The 24,115-nt window shown below is 39.4% G+C and overlaps 1 protein-coding gene across 1 annotated transcript in view; it reads left to right on the top strand.

Moving 5' to 3' along the window:
• CSRNP3 (cysteine and serine rich nuclear protein 3) overlaps positions 1-23,766 on the top strand; it is a 185,649-nt gene extending 161,883 nt beyond the window's left edge. The window contains exons 4-6 of the mRNA XM_047873097.1: positions 5,507-5,766; positions 20,026-20,322; positions 22,705-23,766. Of these exons, the coding sequence (XP_047729053.1) occupies positions 5,507-5,766; positions 20,026-20,322; positions 22,705-23,766 (1,619 nt within the window). The remainder of the gene's footprint in view (positions 1-5,506; positions 5,767-20,025; positions 20,323-22,704) is intronic.
• Positions 23,767-24,115: the final 349 nt, after the last annotated feature.

Genomic DNA, 24,115 nt, shown 5'->3' with positions numbered 1-24,115 from the left:
GATCTCATGGTTCGTGGGTTCGAGCCCCTTTCAGGCTCTGTGCTGACAGCTCAGAACCTGGATGCTGCTTCAGATTCTGTGTCTCCCCCTCTCTCTGCCCCTCCCCTGCCCACTCTCTGTCTCTCTCTAAAATAAATAAACATTTTAAAAAGTTTTTTTTAATGATGAAAGATATGACTAAGGCAAGTATATTCGGAAAACTTGAGGATGTAACTTAAAAGAATAAAAGGGTAGAATTAGAAGAAGGAAGGATTGCTTTTAATAGCAAAACAGGCTTCACTTTCAAAGAAACTACTCCTATATTCCTTGGCTGTTGGATTCATTTTCACTCTTGTGGTTTAGGGTCTGAGACCATGTGGTTGACACCTGATCAAGAAAGGCCAACCTGGACAATCATGTCAAGCTGTAAAGTACAGGAGAATATGATCACAGAACATTTACAGAAGTCACTTGTAAAGGTTAAGGACATATTTTTTGTAATCTTAATAACTTTAACCATTGGAAATTGATTTAATATCTAAGCCATTAGGATAATTTTTTATATAAAATATTTCTGATGAGACCGATTTTTCTGTTTGTAAGCTAGGTTTCATGACTTCATAACTGATTTGATCTTGATTTGTTCCTCAAGAGGTAAGAAGCAATATGCATACTTTCAGAATCCCTGATTAGTTTGCTGTGTATGTTTCTAAAAATGGGAGTTTTTCTTGCCCAGGACTTACCAGCTAAACAAGTTAATTTCAGTAATCTCATTTTGCTTAGGCTAAATTCTCCCCAAATAAATGAAAAATAAACACAATATATAGACTTACAGATCATCTGGTATTTTCCTTCTGGGAATAGTGCATAGGAGAGAGAAGTATATTATTGAATTTAGACCCAAATGGTAGAATTAATATTTTCCACAGACTGGACCACAAACTCTCAACTTCTGTGTACTAAATTTAGTGCCAGAAAATATAATTCTGTTTATTGCTCTCTGCATTTCTGGCTATACCAGGGCTTTGCTGATAGTTGTTGACACTACAAAGAACAAGTGCCTTGTGAGGGTAACTAGTTTGCTGTTCAAACATTAGTTCCATGGGTGCCTGGGTGGCTCAGTCATTTAAGCATCCAGCTTCAGCCCAGGTCATGATCTCGCAGTTGGTGAGTTCAGCCCTGTGTCGGGCTCTGCACTGACAGCTGAGAGCCTGGAGCCTTCATCAGATTTTGTTGTCTCCCTCTTTCTCTGCCCCTTCCCTGCTCATACTGTCTCTCTCTGTGTCTCTCTCTGTCTCTCTGTCTCTCTGTCTCTCTCTCAAAAATAAATAAACATTTTAAAAAATTAACAAAAAACAAACAAACATTAGTTCCAGAGTGGCTGCCCAATAGTGGAATCAGTAGTCTAAGATCTGGTCTTCAATTTTTCAGGCCCAGACACGTGATGATTTCTTACATGCATAGAAGGCAATCTCAGATGGAATAACACATCTAACCACATTCAGAAATGACTGACTTATAAATCTGAAACAAATTTGATTATTTTCAGCAAGAAATAAAATTAATGAGTCAACTAGATACTCTTGTTGATCTGAAGGTGTATTCCAATTTGTATGAACAGGTTCATTTATAAGTGTGGAAATGAAGCAAATTCAGTTGAATTTTCTTAGAGCTTAATTTGATTCAGTTGTGATACCTTGATATATTGATCAAAACTTATTAGTTTTGGCTTCCATTTTTAATCCACTCTGTTCATGGACTCTTTATATGATTTATGGTACAGATTATTTTATTTTATCTACTTACATTCTCATCCTGGAATTGTGAATTAGGCAATTCTCCAATTCTCTTCTCCATTCATTTCCAAAACATTACTTTAGGAAAGATAGCTTCTGCAGATAGCTAACATCAGTCACTCTGTGCTGTTTATTCCTTTAGCTTACCAAGATCAATATCATCTCCATTATATGTGATCGTTGTACAGTAACCAGCATACCCTGGTGGGAACCGTAGTGGTGTTCTCAGGAGCTGGGTCTTGTGCAGCACACAGAGTACTGTTGCATTTAGACGCTGAGCTTCAGGGTGGTAACTGTGAATAGGATAAAAGGAAACAAGTTTAAAGACACCAAAAAAATTAGTGTGTATGAAAATAGACTAATTATTTTTCAAAGCAGTAATGAAAGACACCTTCTCCCTTTTTTATTCACTCTTGACCTCACAGTGGTAAAGTGAATTCTGGACTCTGTAGAGACACAAAGTAGAGTTCAGTCATTCTGCAAAGGGCACAAATTACTAGGTAGGCATATGAGGGAGGTTTCAGATTCCCTAAGGCAGATGTGCTGAGTGAATTTGGCCTGTTTGTCCCAGGCTTGAAGAACACACACTCTTTTTTTATGACTTCATTTTGTGATGTTAGTCAAATTGGAGCCTGGAGGCAGGAGATAGCCCATAAAGGCCCATTCTAGTGCTCCAATTCAATCATCAGAAGAGAGACGTGGGTGGCTCCTATATCCAGGAAAGCTACATTTAAAATATCTCCCAGGAGGCTGATCTTATAGTATTTCAAAGCCTTTCTTTTAAATATATCCATAGGTGTTTCGATCATTATTTTTACGGTGCTATTTATAATATGCAAATTCTAGAAAAAGGATAAGCACAGGTTTGAATTATAAACCCCCATGGATAGGAACTGACACCAATCCAATCCTAACACACTTTGACAATGTTAGCAAAGCCAAGAGCCCAGGTGAAGGGACTCTACAACCTGCCACTATTGTTATCCTGGAAGCCTTAGAAAATTGTCTTTTTGGAAAAAAGTAATCTGGCTTTTTAGGAAATGGTAGATTCATATCACAATAGATCCATCCAGAAGACTGGAGAATCCTTATAATCTAAAAGTCTAAATAAATGTTAAAAATGAAATTTGTCTAGACTACCATGAATTATATTTTAAAGATTAGTAATAAAATCACCAGAGATGTTTATAATAATTATTTTAAAGAGTTCATTAAAACCTTTTTTTTTTAATCTGTAAATTCATGGCCTTGAAAGATAATGTCTCAGGGCATCATTTAATAATAACAAAAGTGAAAAAGGTTAAAGGCTATCACCCAAAACCAGAGGCTCTTGCCTGCTGTAAGGTGGTGACAGATGAGCCTGTCAGATAGGGTGGCAGATTACTAGGCAGGTTGCTGAATTTTTCTTTCTAGGGTAATCTTTTACATTTTGACAAATTCTTCCCTGTTTTGAGATGATTTAAACATACCGTTATGAAGCAGATCAGAGCTTCTAAATCAAAGTTGAAAATTGTCTCTGCTGGCAGGAGTACAAATATGTGCAGTGAACATGTACATAAATAAATGGGAAAATTGTGTACATGTTTGAAAGTATTTGCTTTCTGGCAGTCTCCGGTGGAGAAGTAGAACAGTAGAGAAGAGGGGGAAGTTGGGAAGATGAAATTCTTGCCCAAATGTCATTATTTCTCTTACTCTATAAACTTCTCAGTCTGTTATTCTGTCTGAGTTTCTCATCACTGGAAATGGAAGTTCCGTGTGGGCAGGAATCACCATGTGGGTTTTTTTCACCAATATATCCAATCATCTGGAAAGTGCCTGGCACGTAGTAGGCCCTTTGTTTATATTTATTGAATAAGTCAATTCGTGAAATGTGATTAATCATAACAGCCTCTCTGCATTTGGTTTGAATGTTTTAAGGGGGTTGGAGGGTATGAGGCAAAGGAACTTGAACCCTTTTGGAAGAAGATTCTTAAATGCAAAGTGATATTGTAGTCCCTTTTCTTTCATTGCTTATGCAACCTTCCAAGTCAAAATCATCTTTGAAAGCAGCAGCAGTTGACATCTACCAGAAGTAGTATGACACCAAGACTCAGCCTTGTTCAACTCCCTGGACCTTGGAATAATAAATTCCAGCTTCACTTCTCCTTATATGACTTTGGCAATGTTATTAACCCTTGGTGACTTGGTTTCCTCAAATGGAGACACAGGTAATATCAACCCAAGGAGTTGTAAGGATAAAATGAGATAATTCATGGGAAGCACTCCATAAATGTTAGCTTATATTACTGGTGGCTATCCAAGGATTTTTGCTCAGTGCATTGTTTCTGTCTGTTTGTCTACCTGAGCATGCATATTAGTTTCCTAAGGCTGCTGAAACAAAGTTCCGCTAACTCAGTGGCTTAGGACAACAGAAATTTCTTGTCTCACCATTCTGGAGACTAGATTGAAATCAGCGTGTTAGCAGAACCATGCTCTCTCTGAAAACCGTAGCTTTCCTTGCATTTCCAGCTTCTAGTAGCCCAAGGCATCTCGGCTTTTTGCAGTATACTCCTAATCTTTGTATCCACCTTCACATGGACTTCTCCCTTTGTCTCTTTACATCATCCCTCCATGTATGTGTGTTTAAATTCTCCCTTTTTATATGGACACCAGTTGTACTGCATTGACACCCACCCTAATGACCTTACCTCAACTCGATCACCTGTGTAAAAATCACCTGTGTAACCTGGGGTGTTGAGCGTTAGAACTTCAACATATTGGTAGGGGAGTAGCTGAAATGATCCATAAGAGCATGATTCTATATTTTTCTCCTCAATTCAGTGTACTTTTCTTTCTGCAATGGAGAAATATCATATAATATGGCACCAGATTGGGGAATTGCTGGTTTAAGTTTACCTTTTCCACTAACTACGTACATTGAAAAAAACTCAAATTCTGCAAGTCTGGGTTACTTTATAAAATAGAAAGACGGGGTGAGATGATGTCTAGCATGTCTTCTAACTCTAAAAAGTTCATGTTTATAATATGTGCCTCTCTTTTTCTCAACTATGGTATATATCTCAAACTTCCATGATGCTTAATGCATCTTGATGTCCCCAACTAATAATAAAGATTCTAATGTATTTCATAGCCATTTTCAATTGTCTCAATGTACACTTATATTAAAATCCTACTGTCTGTAATGCTAGTTAGTAGGGTTCTTATCAGATGAAAACTTTGTTAAATTTAGGTTGTGAAAATGTCTTAATAGTGCCAGTAAACCTTTTTTGTAAGGTTTTTATTGCTTTTTAAAATTTTCTAAAATTCACAGACATTTTTTTGCCAAGTGCCCTCAATATCAAAACAATATCCAAAATATAGGAGTTTGTAGTATGTCTTTTCTGATTATAGTATGATGCAACTCATGTGAAGAACCACAAAATCCAAACTTAAGATGCTAGGGGAAATAAATTAAATTCTGCCACTGACTCACAGACTATTGGCAACTTTCCTGAAAGTTTGCTTAGACTACCATTATAGAGGACTTAAAAGTCTACTCCACTATAGCTGGAGGAAAATTTAAGAAAGGAAATAGAAATCTGTGCCAGCTCTCAGATAGAACATTTTTAGTGTCTCCCAGCCAGAAAGGGTTGACAATAGATTCAATAGCATCAAATGGCATTTTTTAATTCTTCACCTCATCTGAAGACTGCTGCCCTAGGTGTTCACTGAACTGTTTCTTTCTCTTTCAGCTTCCTCCATCCTCAAAAGGGAGAAGCGGCTAAGGACAAAGAATGTGCATTTTAGCTGTGTCACCGTGTACTACTTCACCAGGAGGCAAGGCTTCACGAGCGTGCCCAGTCAAGGGGGTAGCACCCTGGGCATGTCCAGCCGCCATAACAGTGTGCGCCAGTACACTCTTGGTGAATTTGCAAGAGAACAGGAGAGGCTCCACCGGGAGATGTTGAGAGAACACCTCAGGGAGGAAAAACTGAACTCTTTGAAACTAAAGGTAAAAAAAATCATTAGGAACTCACTTTTTGCAAAACCTTATAACCTTACCTTGATTTTGTTGAATTAACCATTTTCATATTTATATTCATTGACCAAACTGGACATTTTACACAACAGACTGCCTGCTAAGGCTTTTTTTTTCCTTTTATGCAAAAAACAGTAAAGTGTCTTCACTGCAAACAATGTGGAAAACTTACCTGACATCATTTATTTATTCATTCAATAAATATTTGTTATTGTGTGCTACTAGGTCATGCACCCTCTACTGGGGTTGGGGCCAAATGGTCTCAAAAATAGATGTGGTCCCTTATCTCCTGGAACTTCCATATTAATAGGAAAGAAAAACATCAATCATGTAAACAAAATAAACTCACAGCTTCACTAAAAGCTATAAAGGAGAGTTGCAAGGGGTCCTGAAAGTAGTAACAGGGAACTGATATGGTCCAGAGGTCAAGGAAGGTTTCTTCAAGGAAGTGACAACTGAACTGAAATCTGAACAGATAACTAGGCCAAAGGGTTGGCAAGAGTGGTCCAGGCAGCAGGAAGAGCCAGAACTGCCTTGTGCCAGAGGAAGCACAGTGAGCACACAAAGGCTAGTGTGGCTGGAGCAGAGACAAAAACAATAGATTATTCATGAAGTAGATTATACATGAAGAAGGCAGGACAGGGCTTTGTAGATCATGCTAAGGCATTTTTTTTTTCTCTTCATACTAAGAACATCAAAAGTCATCCAAGAGTTTTAAGCGTGGGTCAGTGTACAGAGTGGTAGAATAATAAGATCTGGTTCGTGCTGTGATGCGAGTATAGTTTGGGGTTAAGGGTTGCCATGTTGGTAGGGGAACATACAGAGACCATTTAAGAGGCTATCACAGTAGTTCAGGAGAGATGTTGATAGATTAGCTAGACTGATGGTGGGAAAGATGAAGAGAAATGGATAGAGGGAGAAATTTGGGAAGTAAAATCAACAGTTCCTGATGACAGACTGGATTTGAAAGGAAAAGAGGGGTACAGTCAAGAATGATTCCTAAATTTCTGGCTTACAAAACTGAACAGGTTGTGGGTAATAGTACCTTTCTCTATGACGAGGGTATGGCAAGGAATCCGGGAAGAGGAGCAGGTTGGGGCTGGGATCAGAAGGGAAGAGGTAAATAATGAGATTATTTTGGGACATACTGATTTTTGAGAGGCTTTTGGGTCATTAAAGAGATGTCAAAGAGGTGTCCAGGCCACATTAGAGATGAAGTGGAGAGAAACATAGTTCAGAAACTGTCTTTCATCAACCAAGACAATCTTTAAATATGTGCTGATCCATCAGCCTATCAATATATAGGAAATGCTCTCTCATCATTATCTAATGACAAAGGAAATCTTTTTTAGGTAATCCAGGATACTTAACATAAAGAGCCTCTTGTTAAATAGCTGAAGACCATAAGCACACCTGCGTTACCTGTACCTTTAGCTTCCAGGCGCAGAGGTGTGCTGTGTGTTTTAAAATACCTTGTTTTTATGTATTCTGCAGTGTGTATATCTGCCTTGTTCCCAATTGTATAAGAAGGCAGTTGTTCAAATTAACCTAGACACAACCCTAGCCTAGAGTATGTCTCTATTTCCTTTGATGGTATTTTTGACAAGTTTCACTGAAAGTCCCTTAGGATCTTTTTTGGTAGCAATCTGCTATTATTGTTGTTTTTCATGATTGCTTTGCATATAGCTTAATTTAATAATAATTCTAAATTTTCCTCTGAAATCCACCCTCTGCCTTTCTAACCTACTGCAAACCAACTCTACACCCTCCTCAAAGAACAAAGTCATTCTCTAAACTCAAACAATACTAATGGCTGCCATTCATTAAGTGATTTTTATTTCCCAGGCATTCTATAAACATTATTTAATTTAATCTTAACAAAGACCCAGCGGGATAGGTAAATTATGAGGCCATGTGTACTGAAGAAAAAGAAGCACAATGATGTTAAACAATGACTCACTCAATAGAAAATCAGTTATATTATCCTGTTACTTCCTATTCTAAAATTAATTGATCACCCCCTCTAGGCATTGGGAAAGACAATCTCTGTACCTATAGGGAGTCATACCTTTCTAGAGTTTGGTACTGTGTGAAGTGGTTTTTAACAGCTGGGCGACTATAATTCTGAGAACCAAAAGATTTATTATGGTGAACTTTGAGGCACATTATACCTGTGATGAATGTTAGGAAGAGCCACACACCCACAGGAACCTTCCATATAAGGCAGTAATTTATTCAGATATTATAATTTATATTCAGCTGCTTTTATGCTGTTTTCTTTACTAAGCTGAAGAAGAAAAGAAGAAGAAGAAGAAGAAGAAAAAGCATCCCACTATTTATTCATTTTTTAATTTTTTTTTAAGTTTATTTATTTATTTTGAGAGAGAGACAGAGCAAGGGTGGGACCAAGAGAGAGAGTGAGAAAGAAAGAATCCTAAACAGGCTCCACACTGCCAGTGTGGAGCCCAGTGCAGGGCTTGAACCCACAAACCATGAGATCATGACCTGACCCAAAATCAAGAGTCAGGCACTTAACTGACTGAGCACCCAGGCACCCCCATATTTCTTTTTTATTGTTCTTAGTGTTGGAAGTTGGAGAGGCAGTCATTCGAGTGGGTGTTATGGCAAGCCAAGGTTTGTCACTGGTAAGTGAAAACATGCAGATTTCCCTTTTGGTGAAGATATAAAAAGAAGATATTTGGATGTCATTGCTCCTTTCAGATGAATACCAAGCAAAAAGATAATGGGATTCTAAGGCGATCTCATCGTAGCTTCATTGTACTGAAAATATTTAGAAACTCAGAACCATATCACATGAACCTAATAAAAGACTATAGTAATGTGGACTAGTTTGCTAAAAAAAAATCTGAGAAGACTGAATGGAGAAACAGTTGTATACTTTAATTATAATTCCTCTAGTATATTAAGTTTTATGATTTTTAAAATATCATCAACTATATTTACCTAAGGTTTCGCTATCCCAAATCTAAAATTAGCTATCCAAAAACATTAACTATCCAAAAATTTCACTTTGGTACTTGGAATTTCACTTCTAATGTAACATTTTGTCTTGAAATATTAATACCTCTAAGGTAAGTAACAAAATAAGTGTAGCTAAGTTGATTCCATTATTTTGGGGTAGCAGGAAGGTCCCTGGCACAGAGAAGGACTGAAAAAGGAAAGTAAGGATTGTTAAAGACAAACTTCAACTCTGGCTTTGACTGGAGGTGGTTCTCTGTGAGGAGCAGCAAGCTAGCTATTGAGTGAGGACAGAAAAGGCCCATCTGACAAGATAAACATTTCCCAAGGTTCTCTCCATGGAGACCAGATAAAACACCACAGGAAACTCATTGGACCTGGAACTGGGTAGTATCCCTTTTCCTTATTTGAGAACCAACAGCCTAGAACAGTAATGAGAAGTTCTCCCTCCACTGTGCCTCATGTCTTTACAGGGTGTTTCTCTAGGTTCCAAACAGAGAACCCACTAATGCAATGACACCTCTTCCAATGGGGCCTTAATAGTGAAAGATCAGTAAACAGAAACACTCACTACATACTTCTTGATGTTCTCTTATAATAAATATTTTGGAAGCAGAATAAGAATAGGAATTTAGTTTTTCCTTGTAAAACTGATTCTTATTTAGTAATCCATCTCTTAATCAAATTATAAATTAGACACGTTGGGAAATAATATATGCAATTAGATTTGTAGAACACATCCAGTTCTGTTTGGGGATTCAAGCGTCTTTTTTGGTGGTGGTGGTGGTGCTCAAAACATTGTCAAAAAACCATCAATACACAAAGCTGATTGAATAAAATGGTTGTTCCTAGAAGAAATAACTAGTTTGAGATTTCTGCATTGCAGAGAATAGTCCGTCTTCCCTGTCAAGCCCATTCAAACATGTCATACTCTTCACAGTAATCAAGGCAGTCACGTTAATACTGTACTCTTCCAAATTAAGTGCTTATATTTCATCATCTGCACCACATTGTTGAACAATTACATTAGCCTTTATTCCCATTTCACATGTATCTGTAAAATGCATTAGGCAGCCATTTATGTTTCAAAGAGCCTTGGCATTCCAATTGCCTCTGGGTTATATCTTACTGGATTCTACTACCTTGTTCTAGGAAATTTAATTTAGCTTTCACAGCTTTGACTGGCTTCTCTTTCTCAATGTTTTTCCAACCTTGTTCTTTTTCTCCTTTCTAAGATCAAAGGCCTATCGCCACTCTGGTACCATTTCCAGTTACTTCCAAGGGTTATATACTTTTCTCAATTTTTCAGTCATGTGTTCCTTGAGTAATGCTTGGTTGTATGCTCTCTTTCTTAAAAAAGAAAAAAAAAAAGTTGCCAGTTGATAACTTCCTTTAATAATCAACCTTTTAAAACTATTTAAATTTTCTTCATCCCAGATCTCATATTTAAGGCTGTGCTTTATTCACTTAGTGACTTACCCATGCAACATAATTCTCCCCCCTTCACCTCCAGCCTTGTTCCTCATATCCCTTCAACAATCTCATGATTTACTAACCTCTAGGTAAATATCCTACATGCTCTAGAAGATGTAAAGGATTGGGGGGTTGTAAGAAATGGTTGACATAGGCTATTATCTCAAGTCTATAGTTTCTAAATTTTTGGATATGTCTTTAACCACATCCTGGTTCTATAGTTCTCTATTAGATGAGTCAGGGTCTGCTGGCCATGGTATATTTTAACTCCATTTATCCTTATGGAACTTCACTGTTAGACTCCGTAGAACTTGCTCAAGAGCATACTTAGTGCCAGTGCTTCCAGAATGTATCCTTAAATGGAGCCCTGCTCCAACACCAAATGAAAAACTTTGATACCTGCCAAACACCTGTTGTGTCATGTGCACAACCTATTTTAACAAGTACAGAAAAAATATACCTAATCAAAGTGATGGAGACTGACAGACTGGGCTTCAGCTCTGGGCAAATGCAATACATTAAAGAGTATGTTCTTTTAAAATACTGCTGATATTTTAACTTTAATGGAACAATTAAGCATATGTAATCAAATCTTTATATTCTTCTTGTGCAATACACATTGATCCTCTGGTTCAGGAGTAATCGATTTAACAGATTCTCCTTATCAAACTATGGAATGCATCCAGTGGTGCGCTAGAGCCACAAAAGTTGCTCACTGAGGTGTATTGTGCATATATCTTCCCAATAGTAGTTTAAAATCAGCCATGATGAGACTATTTACACCATGGGACTTGACAATCACAACATATTAGAACTTTTTTTTTTCCCAGAGACATCATTGTTAAATATCTACCAGCACACTGCTGGATTCATTTGGGTTAATAGCCACCACTAGAAGAAGCAATGTTGATCTAAACCAGAAAGGGGGATAATGGAACATATGAAAGTTTATGTGTCTTGTATGTTGATATTATCCTCCTTTCTGGTGATTTTTGTGGTGGTACATAAACCACAGACACATTGTGAATCCAGGTTGTTGAATTTCTTATAGGCTGAGACAATAATCAAATCTTCTTGGTTCTTTGAGGGCATAATTAAATTGGTTCCAATTTGCCACCTGCTGTTAGCAACTAATGAGCAGAAGAATTATACTATAGGATTTGACTGAATATCAAAATAACATGAATATTTCTCTTTAGTTTGCCAGAGAATTAGTGACTAGGTTGTCTACCCAACTCATACCGCAAAACCAAAAATTCTTTCTATCAAATATATGTCCAGTACAAAGCCACTTACTCCACATCTTTGGTGCCCAGAGCACACTGCTTTTTGAGATAACCAATTCTATTTATCCAGCTATAATTGTTAGAAAGTTCTTCTTTACATTGACCAGTATGCTCCCATCTAATTCTATCTTTTGACCCTAATTCTGCCCTCCAGGCACACAGAATAAATCCTGTCCCTGTTCTCTAAACTCCAAGTGTTTGAAAGCAGTAGTGATGAATATGCAAATGTCTGACAGTAGGCTATGTGGGCTCCTTGTGTTTCAGTTCTATAGGATTAAACATCCTTAGTTCTTTCTACTAATCCTCCTAGGGCATGGATTTCAGACCTTTTATCAGCTCGGTTAAGTTCTCCTGGATATAATGCTGTTTGTTAATGTCTACCTCAAAATATGGTACTTGATCTGGACATTGTACTCCAGACAGGATCTATCTGGTGCATAGGAATATGTTATAATATCCTCTCCCAAGTTAGGGATGCCCTATCCCTGAGAATACACTAAAAGATACAGTAGCTTTTTAGACCTTGATCAATTTGTTTGTTCATATTAAACTGATAGTAAATAAAAGAGCAACAAAAAGCAAGCAGACAAACAAAGCCCAGGTAAATCAATTCAGCTTCATCCTGTAAATCAAAACTTTATACATCTCCAGGGCAAGAATTCTCTTTAGTGCTGAACATGACCTGTGATCAATGAAGTTTGTTCTTTAATGTGAATAAACTTCATCTTGTCACACTCAAATGTGATAAGCCTACCCCATAGTCTTCATTCAAGATATGACTTAATGGGAATGCAAGCTGGTGCAGCCACTCTGGAAAACAGTATGGAGGTTCCTCAAAAAACTAAAAATAGAACTACCCTACAACCCAGCAATTGCACTACTAGGCATCCAAAGGTGTGCTGTTTCAAAGGGACATATGCACCCCCCTGTTTATAGCAGCACTATCAACAATAGCCAAAGTATGGAAAGAGCCCAAATGCCCATCGATGGATGAGTGGATAAAGAAGATGTGGTATATATATACAATGGAGTATTACTCGGCAATCAAAAAGAATGAAATCTTGCCATTTGCAACTAGGTGGGTGGAACTGGAGGGTATCGTGCTAAGTGAAATTACCCAGAGAAAGACGAATATCATATGACTTCACTTGATGAACATAAGGGAAGGGAAACAAAAATAATATAAAAACAGGGAGGGGGACAAAGCGTAAGAGACTCATAAATATGGAGAACAAACTGAGGGTTACGGGAGGAGTTGTGGGAGGCAGCGTAGGCTAAATGGGTAAAGGGCATTAAGGAATCTACTCCTGAAATCATTGTTTCACTATATGCTAACTAATTTGGATGTAAATTTTAAAAAATAAAATAATAAAATTTAAAAAAAGATATGACTTAAAAATTATATTTAACAAGACAAAGTCCAGTTCAGGGTATTCTCTCAGAGTAGTGATCCTCAAGAGGAAAGGAGGGAGTTTCCCCTTCATGCCACAATGACCTCCACCTGAAACTTGTTGGTATATGTGGCACATCCCTCATTCCCAGCCTCACTGGTGTCCAAAAGAGCTAAGCATCACTGTTATTAGAGACATTTCCAACTTCTCAGATAACTAAAAATTCATGTATCTAACCATTATTAATGAGTTCACCTCTTATTAATGAGTTCACATTTTGTCCTTCCATGTATAAAACATAAAAAACTTTGTCCAAGAAACCCAAAACGAGATCAGTGGTTTTCCAGCTGGGTTCTATGGGGTCAGGACTCTGTATCTCACTCCAGCTTTCATCTATTTTATAGCTTCAGATTTTGAATGGAGTTTAATTTGACAAATGGACATTCTCTCGTTAGTGAACCCAAGCGATGACCCTGGTAGTCACTGCACTGCTCTCTTTCTTCAGATGTACAGAAACCATCTGTTTAAATAATCCTTTCTAGAATATTATCTAGAATTAGCTTTTTTTTTAACAATTCACTCCCATTTTGATCATCTTTTGTTTCCTTTCCCCATAGCTCTTCACACATATTAGACTGAGCAACCATAGCTTTAAGCTTTTTCATTTCTCCATAGCATGAATGGCCTGGACCTGGGCATGCTTACATAAAACAGCTGAGAACTATCTCACTGTCTCCCCTTCTTTTATTTTATTTTATTTTATTTTATTTTATTTTATTTTAGAGAGAGGGAGAAAGCATGAGCAGAGGAGAAGGGCAGAGGAAGAGAGAGAATCTTAAGCAGGTTCCATTCTCAGCAGAGAGCCCTATGTGGGGCTCGATCCCACAACCCTGGGATCATGACCTGAGCTGAAAACCAAGATTCAGACACTCAACCAACTGAGCCACCCAGGAGCCCCCCATCTCTTTTTTATATGTTAAATCCTTGCTAGCATATCTGATCTCCCTTCTGGTTTGAAGGTTTTCTCCTTGATAGAGACTATGGAATCAGAATAGGAGCTAAATAATTCTTCTTTGTGCCTTTGTATCTACCCTTCCTTTTCATTTGTCTATCATTTCCTCCTCCCTGCTACTTCTGTAACTTGCACATGTATTTTGTTGCCCTTCCCACACTATCTTATTTATTGCATGATCATCTCTCCACCAGGCTGGAAGCTCTAGATGGCAGAACTCTCATACATCTGTAAATCCTGACACCTAGTACAATGGCTGGCAGTGTAGCATAATGATTAAGCATTCATTCATTCATTCATTCAAAAATATTTCTTTATCAATTACCGTGGAACTGCAGTTAACAAAGTGCTTGGGGTACAGTGGTGAACAAGACAGACTTGGTCTCTCTTCTCATTGTGTGCACATTGTGATGGGGGAGATACACATGAAACTAATCACCAAAAATAATATATTAATACAAAATTGGGCAGCATACTATGCTGATTAAATTCAGGCCAGAGTTAATGAATTAAAAGTCAGCTGAGATAATCAAGACTGATATGTTAGTTGCTTCTGCTGGCATTTCCATTAGAAAGTCTGCCACTAAGGAGCAGGGGCTGGTTAGCTCAGTTGGTTAAGCATCTGACTCGGTTTGGGCTCAGGTCATGATCTCACATTTCATGAGTTCAAGCCCTGTGTCAGGCTCTGTGCTGGCAGTGTGGAGCCTGCTTGGGATTCTCCCTCTCCCCCTCTCTCTTTCCCTCTCCTGCTTGCTCTGTCTCTCTCGAAATGAATAAATAAACTTGAAAAAAGAAAAGAAAGTTCACCACCACATGCTCACAAAATAGGTACCCAAAAGAAATGCCATAGTTTCAGCTTGTTTCCTGTTTTCTTCTTTTCTGAGCTCTTATTCTCTGTGTCTGAATCATATTTTTCATTGCTGAATGAGCTAAATCTAAGGAAGCTTGTACTGCTCTTTCGTCTGCTATGCCACAGCACTGAGGTCGGCTCTTGGAACGTGGCTGCAACCATATCTTTTTTTCCCTTCTGTATAAGATTTCACTATTCCTCGAAGAATGTTTACTCTAAACTGTCTTGAAAGCCTGGCTTTTCCTTTGAGGTCAAATAGACCTGAGTTTGATTCTCAATACAATCACTAATAAGCTAGACTCTGTCAAATTATCTTCTCAAGGCTTCAGCTTTCTCAACTATTAAAAAAAAATACTTCATAAAATTGTTGTAAAAATTAGGTGAGATAATCTATATAAAGTATGGAGCCCAATGACTGGTTTTCATTATATGGTTGTGTTGGTCATACTCAACATCATTATCATCACTATAATAGGCAGTAATCAGTGTTTACGGAATTGAATTTTTTTTTCACCTTATTTCTTTCCACTGTCATTTTTACATGTGTTAATAACTTTGTAATAATTCTTTCTTACTAAAAGCACCTTTTAACTGCTAAAAGGAAGTGTTTTCATTTTTGTGGGGTTTTGTTTTGTTTTTAGCATTTTGGTCAATCCACATTTTCAGTACTATTTCCCTCTCCATATTCACTTTGCGTTGAATTAGTTTTTTCAGGAACTTAATCCACCCAAAATTTCATCTCACTGGAATTTATGGTGGAATTCATTCACTACATGACATGACAAAAAAAAAAAAGGTAGGGAATTGAATGCTGGCTTTCACTTGAGCCCCCCTTTTCCTGTACTTGACCTAAAGCAGTCTGAGATTCATTCTACTGATTCTGACAGTTATGTATCCCATCCTGTATGTGTATTTAGATGGTCAAGGGTTTTACTCTACTGGGCTTTGGGAACTATTTGTTCATATTTATCAGTACAAATCAGACAGCTTTGTAAAATTGATATGTTTAAATTCTGTCTCTTTAAAGAAAGTTATAGTCCTTACAACTGTAGAATGAGTCTGGACAAGTTACATGGTGACTCAAGATTTAAGTCTCATTTTAATTATCCTTCTTGGAACAAAGCAAGCAAACACACACTCACACACCCAAGCCCTTGGCCTTGAGATTCTTCTAATATCATACAAAGAAATGCACACAAATGTAGGATAAATCTAAAATAAGGTAAAGATCATTTAATCAAATCATGAGTTAAGTCTTACTTATCACCTCTAAAGTGACAAAGCCAGGAGAATACAGGAGCTATTCTCTAGATGCCTACAGTTTATTTACTTTTTTTCTTTGCTTATGGACCAAGACAGGAAGTGATCCTGTACAAATTCGCTCATCTGGATAATTTGCAGGCCAATAAAAGGACCATGCTCTGTCCCATCTCACACCTTTGAAGCTATTGTTGTTCAATAGTTTCAATGAACAATGCTGTTCAACCAGCATTAACTGATATTTCCATCATATCCCATAATTACCATTTCTTTTTCATGATGGGAACATTTCAAATGTACTCTCAGCAACTTTCAAGTGTGTAGCACAGTTTTGTGAGCCACAGTCATCATGCTGTACATTATATCTCCAGAACTTATTCGGGTTTTTTTAAGTTTATTTATTCATTTTGAGAGAGAGAGTGAGTGAGCAAGCACGAGTGGGGGAGGGACAGAGAGAGAGGAAGAGAGAGAATCCCAAGCAGGCTCTGTGCTGTTCACATGCGCCCAACATGGGGCCCAACCTCACTAACCATGACATCATGCCCTGAGCTGAAATCAAGAGTCAGTCACTTAACTGTTGAGCCACCCTAGTGCCACTGTAATATATGAATTTTAAAGAGCATTTAAACTCAGTAGGTTTGGCCTGGGTTTTAAAGGAGCAAATGAATAAGAGTGCAAGAGGGGCTGGGGAAGCAGAGTATCTCTCAATGACTACATACCACACCAGAAACTGTGAGGAAGGGGAGAGAAGGCAACTGACTAGGATGAACTTGAGTATTTCCAATCTTCATTAGAAATGGCAGAGATGGGCACCTGGCTGGCTCAGTTGGTTAAGCATCCAAGTTTGGCCCAGGTCATGATCTTACAGTTTGTGAGTTCGAGCCCCACGTTGGGCTCTGTGCTGACAGCTCAGAACCTGGAGCCTGCTTCAGATTCTGTGTCTCCCTCTCTCTCTGCCCGTCCCCCACTCACACTCTGTCTCTCTTCCTCTCTCTCTCAAAAATAAATAAACATTAAAAATTTTGAAAAGAAATGGCAGAGATGATAGTGGGGAGGTGAGGAGAAAACCTTGCCAGATCACTTCAACATTAAAATGATATTTTGAGGGACGCCTGGGTGGCTCAGTCAGTTAAACGTCCGGCTTTGACTCAGGTCATGATCTCACGGTCCTTGAGTTCGAGCCCGGCGTCCAGCTCTGTGCTGACAGCTCGGAGCCTGGACCCTGCTTCGGATTCTGTGTCTCCCTCTCTCTCTGCCCCTCCCCCGCTCATACTTTGTCTTTCTCTCTCTTAAAAGTAAATAAACATTAAGAAAAAAATTTTTAATAAAAAAAATGGTATTTTGAAATCTGGATTAGGGCCCCTGTGGGTTCCTCAACAAAAGTGAAAACAGTATGTAGCTCTATGTGAAGAGGTTTTAGATTCTTAATTGAATTTTTATCTTGAAATGAAATTCTTCATTGTAGTTTAAATATATAGGAATAAGAGACACAGATCATATTTCTAAGAGCACTTCTATTTGGAGTAATCATCATCTATAGTTTGATTTTTAAAAATTTTTAGATTCCAACTGGTAATTCATGTTCCCTGAACAGTTTTCATTGATATGTTAGCAGCCATTTATATTTTTAAAAAATCAAACTCTGTTGATATAAAATGAAAGTGTTTTCATTATTTTTTGATGTTAACCACTTACACAAGGGAGCATAATTTAAGAACACAGAGATTAAATAGGAAGGAAATATTAAATGAGTCACATTAACCAAGTCCTGGGTGTTCTCCATGGGCTGTGGAGTCAAATCTTGATAAGTTTCACATAGGCCAAGAATTAGTGAAAACAAATCTAAATGACACAAAGGTGACAAGATGGGAAAAGTAATGCCTCCTGTTTGTTAATACAGCTTTGCCTAACACAGAAGATTGAGTATGTGCTAGGTAATTACGCATTTGAATCTCCCAGAAAATCAGATCTTCACAGAAGAAAGCTGTTTCTGTTAGCAAATAAGAATTAACAAAAATGATAATAGCAATCAATCAGAGTAGCATCCTAGTACAGGACATTACAGAAACATGGAAACAGCTTAACCAAGACATACATAAAGAAATGCCAACAAAGGAAATGCATTGCAGATCACACTGAGAAACAAAACCCAATAAAGGGGGAGGCCCATCTTTGCAAGAACACAGATTTAAGCTCTGAATTATTCAGAAAAATATAATTAGTGGCTTTTGAAAACACAGTTTAGAGACCCACTGTAATAGACTTTAATACATACTTGCTACTGGGGTGTTTCCTCTTCTTGAGGGCAAAGACCAGTCTTCTACCTGTTTTAGAGTAACTTGTTCTACAAATGTTGTGCAAGACGAGCAGACATTTTTAATAAATCTTAACTTGATGAATGAGGCATGTCTTGCAATACGAATAGTACGTGACGCTGAACATCACATGACCACACCTGAGCCAATGGTTCTTGAAGTTCGCTTTGTTATCAAGTGCTTTGTATTATAAGCATGTTTCCAGAATGAATTATGCTCACCAACCAATGTTTTATTGTATTCAGAGTTTTCTGGTTTGTGATTTTGGGTCAATAATAAATATTTTTATCTAAACGTTGGACTTTTTCCTATGAAGACAAGAGAATGATGTCTGATGTCACCAGAGTATTTTAACTGTGTAATAAATGAACTGTTGTTAAGATAAAGAATAGCATGGTGATGATTACAATTAATGAAGTTTATGAAGTAACAAATTTAAAAATTAAAGAATCAAAATAGCCTCTATATTTAGAATAAGCCCTTACAGAACTTCTACGTTTATTCCTGTGCTGCTTCTCAGGATATGTTTCTTGCTCCTATTCAGAGAAAAACGTCTCTAAGTGCTTCTTTATGAAGGAATCTCAGTGTGCTGATATAACAGTGAGAAGTGAAATACTGATTCAGGGTTTACTGATGGATGAAATTCATTTAGAACGGACATACTAATAGAAGCAGAATAGTTATGGGTATAGGGGACATAGCTGTCCACATGAGCTATGATGCAGAAGGTATTGCTTTGGGCATGGGTTCACATGAACTCCTTTGAGGGCCAAGTTTATTGTTTCAGTTGCCCGTTGGCGAGAGCCTGCCGGCACTGCCCTCTGCTCCTTGTCTTTTGGATAGCATGCTAACCTGACTGATGACTTCATATCAAGCCCTCATTCTTGGAATGTTCTGTAGAGTGACCATGTTTGGAATCCCAATAGCACAGTGCAGCACAGTGTTATTTCCTAGTTCATGGTTTTGCTGGCGCCCAAAAGACAGAGTCGTTATTTCAAGGACATGTTTGCTGATTTAGGTGGCAGTGGCTTCCACTAAGATGCTATCACCTCTGAACAGGACACATTTATTCCACCATCAGAGCTGTCCATCACGAACCGAGTCTAAAGATAGCTTTCACTGATGAGCCTCTGTAACCTTTGGTCTTTTTCACATCACACTGGCTAAAAACTCTAACAACTATAGCTCCTTACATTAGGAGGTTAAGAGTTCCAATTAAGTCTTTTGTTACCAGTACATTTAAAAGCCTATCATTTGGATGTCTTCCTTTTTCTTTCCTGTGACTTCTCTAAAGAGAAAAATAAAAGGAAATAATATGACCCACAAACATTTATGGATTATGGAGACATGATGTTTTATACTAGTTTTATTCTTGGGGCACCTGGGTGGCTCGGTCGGTTAAGCGTCCGACTTCGGCTCAGGTCATGATCTCATGGTGCGTGGGCTTGAACCCTGCCTCGGGCTCTGTGCTGACAGCTCAGAGCCTGGAGCCTTCTTCTTATTCTGTGTCTCCCTCTCTCTCTGCCCCTTCTGCTGCTCGCACTCTTTGTCTCTCAAAAATAAGTAAACATTAAAAGAATTATAATAGTTTTATTCTTATCAAGTGTAAAAGTAGGGAGTTGAGCCCCTGCCGATGCTAAGTCTATTTGCTGCTTTGTATTTCTAGATGACCAAGAATGGCACAGTGGAATCTGAAGAAGCTAGCACTCTTACAGTGGATGACATTTCTGATGATGATATTGATTTAGACAACACGGAGGTAGATGAGTACTTCTTTCTACAACCCCTGCCAACAAAAAAACGGAGAGCACTGCTGCGGGCCTCTGGGGTGAAAAAGATTGATGTGGAAGAAAAGCATGAGCTGCGCGCCATCCGTCTATCGAGGGAGGACTGTGGCTGTGACTGCCGAGTGTTCTGTGATCCAGAAACGTGTACCTGCAGCCTGGCAGGCATTAAGTGCCAGGTAAGGACTTGGATTTCAAGGACTCCAAAGATGGGACATTATACACCACCCCCCATATGACAGACAATGAAGTTTCTCACATATAGAAAAAAACTTTGCCACAAGGCAAGACATATGGTTCAAGGGAGAAAAACTAATTCAGGGACATTTATGGGTATACATAAGATGCTGACACGTGTAAAATACAATGTGAGATCGACCGTAGCTAAGTCGATCAGAATTATTTCCTCCTGGATTCATTTATTGCACTAAGCTTATTGTGGGTTTTCACAAGCACTCAGATCGTGACATGTCTGACATTTGAGTTTGTATTTTCTGATCCAACTATGGGGTATCAAATGGTGGTAGGTGAGAGGTGGCATATATTGGTGGAAAAATTACAAGACTGGGACTTAAGAAAACGGAGTTCTACTCCTGGCTCTGCTTTTTGCCAGCTTTGTGAAATTGCCAAGTCAGGTAAACTTTCTGGGCTCGGTTTCCTCGTCTCTAGTGAAAGGACTGGACTAGATCAGAGTTTGGCAAACTATAGTTCACAGGCCAAATCGGGCCTGCCACACCTGTTTGTATAAGTAACATTTTAGTGAAGCCTGGTCACTTTGTGTTTCTTTGTTTGTTTTGGTGTTGTCCATGACTGTTTTCATGTGTTTACAGCAACAGTGAATAGTTGCCAGAGACACTTTATGGCCCACAAAGCCTAAGATAATTTATTCTCGCCCTTTATTAAAAAGGGGGAAGAGAAAGAAAGAGGGAGAGAGAGAGAAAGAAAGAGAAGAAAGAAAGAAAGAAAGAAGAAAGAAAGGAAGGAAGGAAAGGAAAGAAAGAAAGAGAAAGAAAAGAATGGAAGGAAGGGGGAAAGAATGGGAGAGAGGAAGGAAGGAAGGAAAGAAGGAAAGAGGGAGGGAGGAAAGAAGGAAGGAAGGAGACAAGAAAGGAAAAAAGGAAAGGAAGAAAGGAGGGAAAGAGGAAGGGAAGGGAGGGAAGGAAGGAAAGAAAAGGAGAGGAGAGGAAAGGAAAGGAAAAGGGAACGGAAAGGAAAGAAAAAAGAAAAGAAAAGAAGAGAAAAGAAAAGATGCAAAAGAAGACTTTACCAACCCCTGGACTAGATTCTCAAGTTCCCATACATCTATACCATCGATGCCCCATGATTAGTTAGTTGTCTTTATTTTACGAGGAAACTTGGCTTTTTTGATAAGAACAGCCACTCTGGCAGGCAAAAAGAGAGGATAGTTGTCATCAGCTAAACAGTTGCTTAAGGTGGATTAATAGAGAAGAAATTCATGAGTAAGAAAAAGCTATAGAATCTGGCTCTGACCTCTGCCTCTAGTTTTTACTGAATCCAGGATGACTGCTGGAGCCTGCCTTCTCCTCTGTAGTAAAGGAGATTCCCTGCACGTGGAGAAGGGGAAAGCAGGGCAAATTCTTCTGGGTGCCTGTGCTCTGATCTGCATATAGGTTAATTGGTAATATCTTGGGAGTGCCCTTGGATTGCTGATAACTCCGCCTATCACGTGACTGAGGAGTTCGGTCCAGTGACGCTCGCTGAACGCAAACACTTAGGCGGCAGAGTCCAGTGTCTCTCATTCTGGGATATTGATTACGTGAATATCCCTTTCCCTCAAGAAGCTTATAGTCTACTGGAGTGGGGAGGAGTGGGGGAAATACAGGACCTAAATGCATGGGTCCACTAGTCACAGTCATAAATGTGCGTGACTGTCACACCCCTGCAGTACACATTCGTGCACCATGTACCAAGGATCCAAACAAATGAGAAGAAAAACCAATGAGAACGAATTATCAGGCTGCATGATACTAAGTGGTGTCAATCTGGACACCGCAGGCAAAAGAGTTCATTTTATAATAAGCAAAAGGGGGGGAGGAGGCTAGTATGGAAAATGTCATATAATTTAGATGATTAAAAATAGCAGGTGGGGATGCAGGGGGGTAAGTTTGTGTAGTTTAAACTGGGCATGTGAGCCGGCCTGCAGTAGAAGTGAAGGGAGCTTGGGGGAAAGAATGGACTTGGAAAAAATGGGAGCAAAAATAATAGGATGGAGAGAAGGGAGGGGAGGAGGGGAGGGAAGAATGGAGAAAGAAGGAAGCACGGGCTGGGTCAATGAACTAAAACTCCACATTTAAACAGCCATAGCACATTTGTATCTTGAATATAGGTTTTAAAGCTATAGGTTAACTGTTACGTTTGAAGTCTTCACTTCCCCTTTGCAAAGTCTCTTTGCAGTCTCATTGTCATTGGTTCTCATTGTCATTGGTTCCGGCACAAGTGGGATTAAGCAATCCCAGATTCGAAGGGGTTGCCCGGAGGTACCGGATTTTTATTTGGCTTGTAAGAGTTCCGTGGGGCTAATCTGTGTTCTTCCTTCCAAGGTGGATCGAATGTCTTTCCCATGTGGCTGCACTAAAGAAGGATGTAGTAACACAGCAGGTAGAATTGAATTTAATCCTATCCGTGTCCGGACTCACTTTTTGCACACAATAATGAAACTTGAACTGGAGAAAAACCGAGAGCAGCAAATCCCCGCGCTGAACGGCTGCCACGGTGAGATAAGCGCTCCCAGTAGCTCCATGGGCCCCGTCGCGCACTCCGTGGAGTATTCCATCGCGGACAACTTTGAGATTGAAACCGAGCCCCAGGCCGCAGTGCTGCACCTGCAGTCGGCCGAGGAGCTAGACTGCCAGGGAGAGGAGGAGGAGGAGGAGGAGGACGGCAGCAGCTTCTGCAGCGGCGTCACCGACTCCAGCACACAGAGCTTGGCCCCCAGCGAGTCAGACGAGGAGGAGGAGGAGGAGGAGGAAGAGGAGGAGGACGACGACGACGACGATGATGACGACGAGAAAGGGGACAGCTTCGTGGAAGGTTTGGGGACCCATGCGGAAGTCGTGCCTCTTCCTTCCGTCCTCTGCTATTCCGACGGCACGGCGGTTCACGAGAGCCACGCGAAAAACGCTTCTTTTTATGCCAACTCGTCGACCCTGTATTACCAAATAGACAGCCACATTCCAGGAACTCCTAACCAGATCTCCGACAGCTATGCCGAAAGAGATCCTGTTAAGAACGGTACCCTGTCGCTGGTGCCTTACACCATGACCCCGGAGCAATTTGTGGACTATGCCCGGCAAGCGGAAGAGGCCTACGGCCCCTCCCACTACCCCGCCACCAACCCCTCGGTCATCGTGTGCTGCTCGTCTGCGGAGAGTGACGGCGGCGTGCCCTGCAGTAGCTTGTATCCCGAGCACAGGTCCAGTCATCCCCAGGTGGAATTTCACTCGTACTTGAAAGGCCCCTCCCAGGAAGGGTTTGTCTCTACACTGAATGGTGACAGTCACATTGCCGAGCACCCCGCTGAAAGTTCTTTGAGCCTGGCGGAGAAAAGCAGATTGCACGAAGAGTGCATCAAATCACCCGTGGTGGAGACCGTCCCTGTTTAGTAGCGTAAATTATTCTAGGACCAACTCTTCTCTTATTTAAAAGCACTGTATTTAATTGGATTTCCTGGGCCCATGGTTGTTTAAACTGAGGACCAAGAAAACCTGGACTGTGGTGAATCTTCCAGACTGTATTTTGTTTTCTCCTTTCCGGCCACACGCCTGTGGCTTTGCACAAATACAGTCTCTATGAGGATTTTAAAAGATTTCAGACTGTTTTGATAGAAAATGCTAATTAAAAAAAAAAAAAAAAAGCATATCTCACAGTTGCCTACCTGTCAAACTGTGTGAAACCTGCCAAGCTGTGTAGATCAGAGCTTCAAGTTCTGGATTATCGGGCCTGTGCAAGATT

The sequence above is a fragment of the Prionailurus viverrinus genome, chromosome C1 (assembly GCF_022837055.1).
Source record: "Prionailurus viverrinus isolate Anna chromosome C1, UM_Priviv_1.0, whole genome shotgun sequence".
NCBI lineage: Eukaryota > Metazoa > Chordata > Mammalia > Carnivora > Felidae > Prionailurus > Prionailurus viverrinus.
The sequence above is the reverse complement of the archived record's forward strand: the minus strand, read 5'-3'. Positions and strand labels throughout refer to the sequence as shown.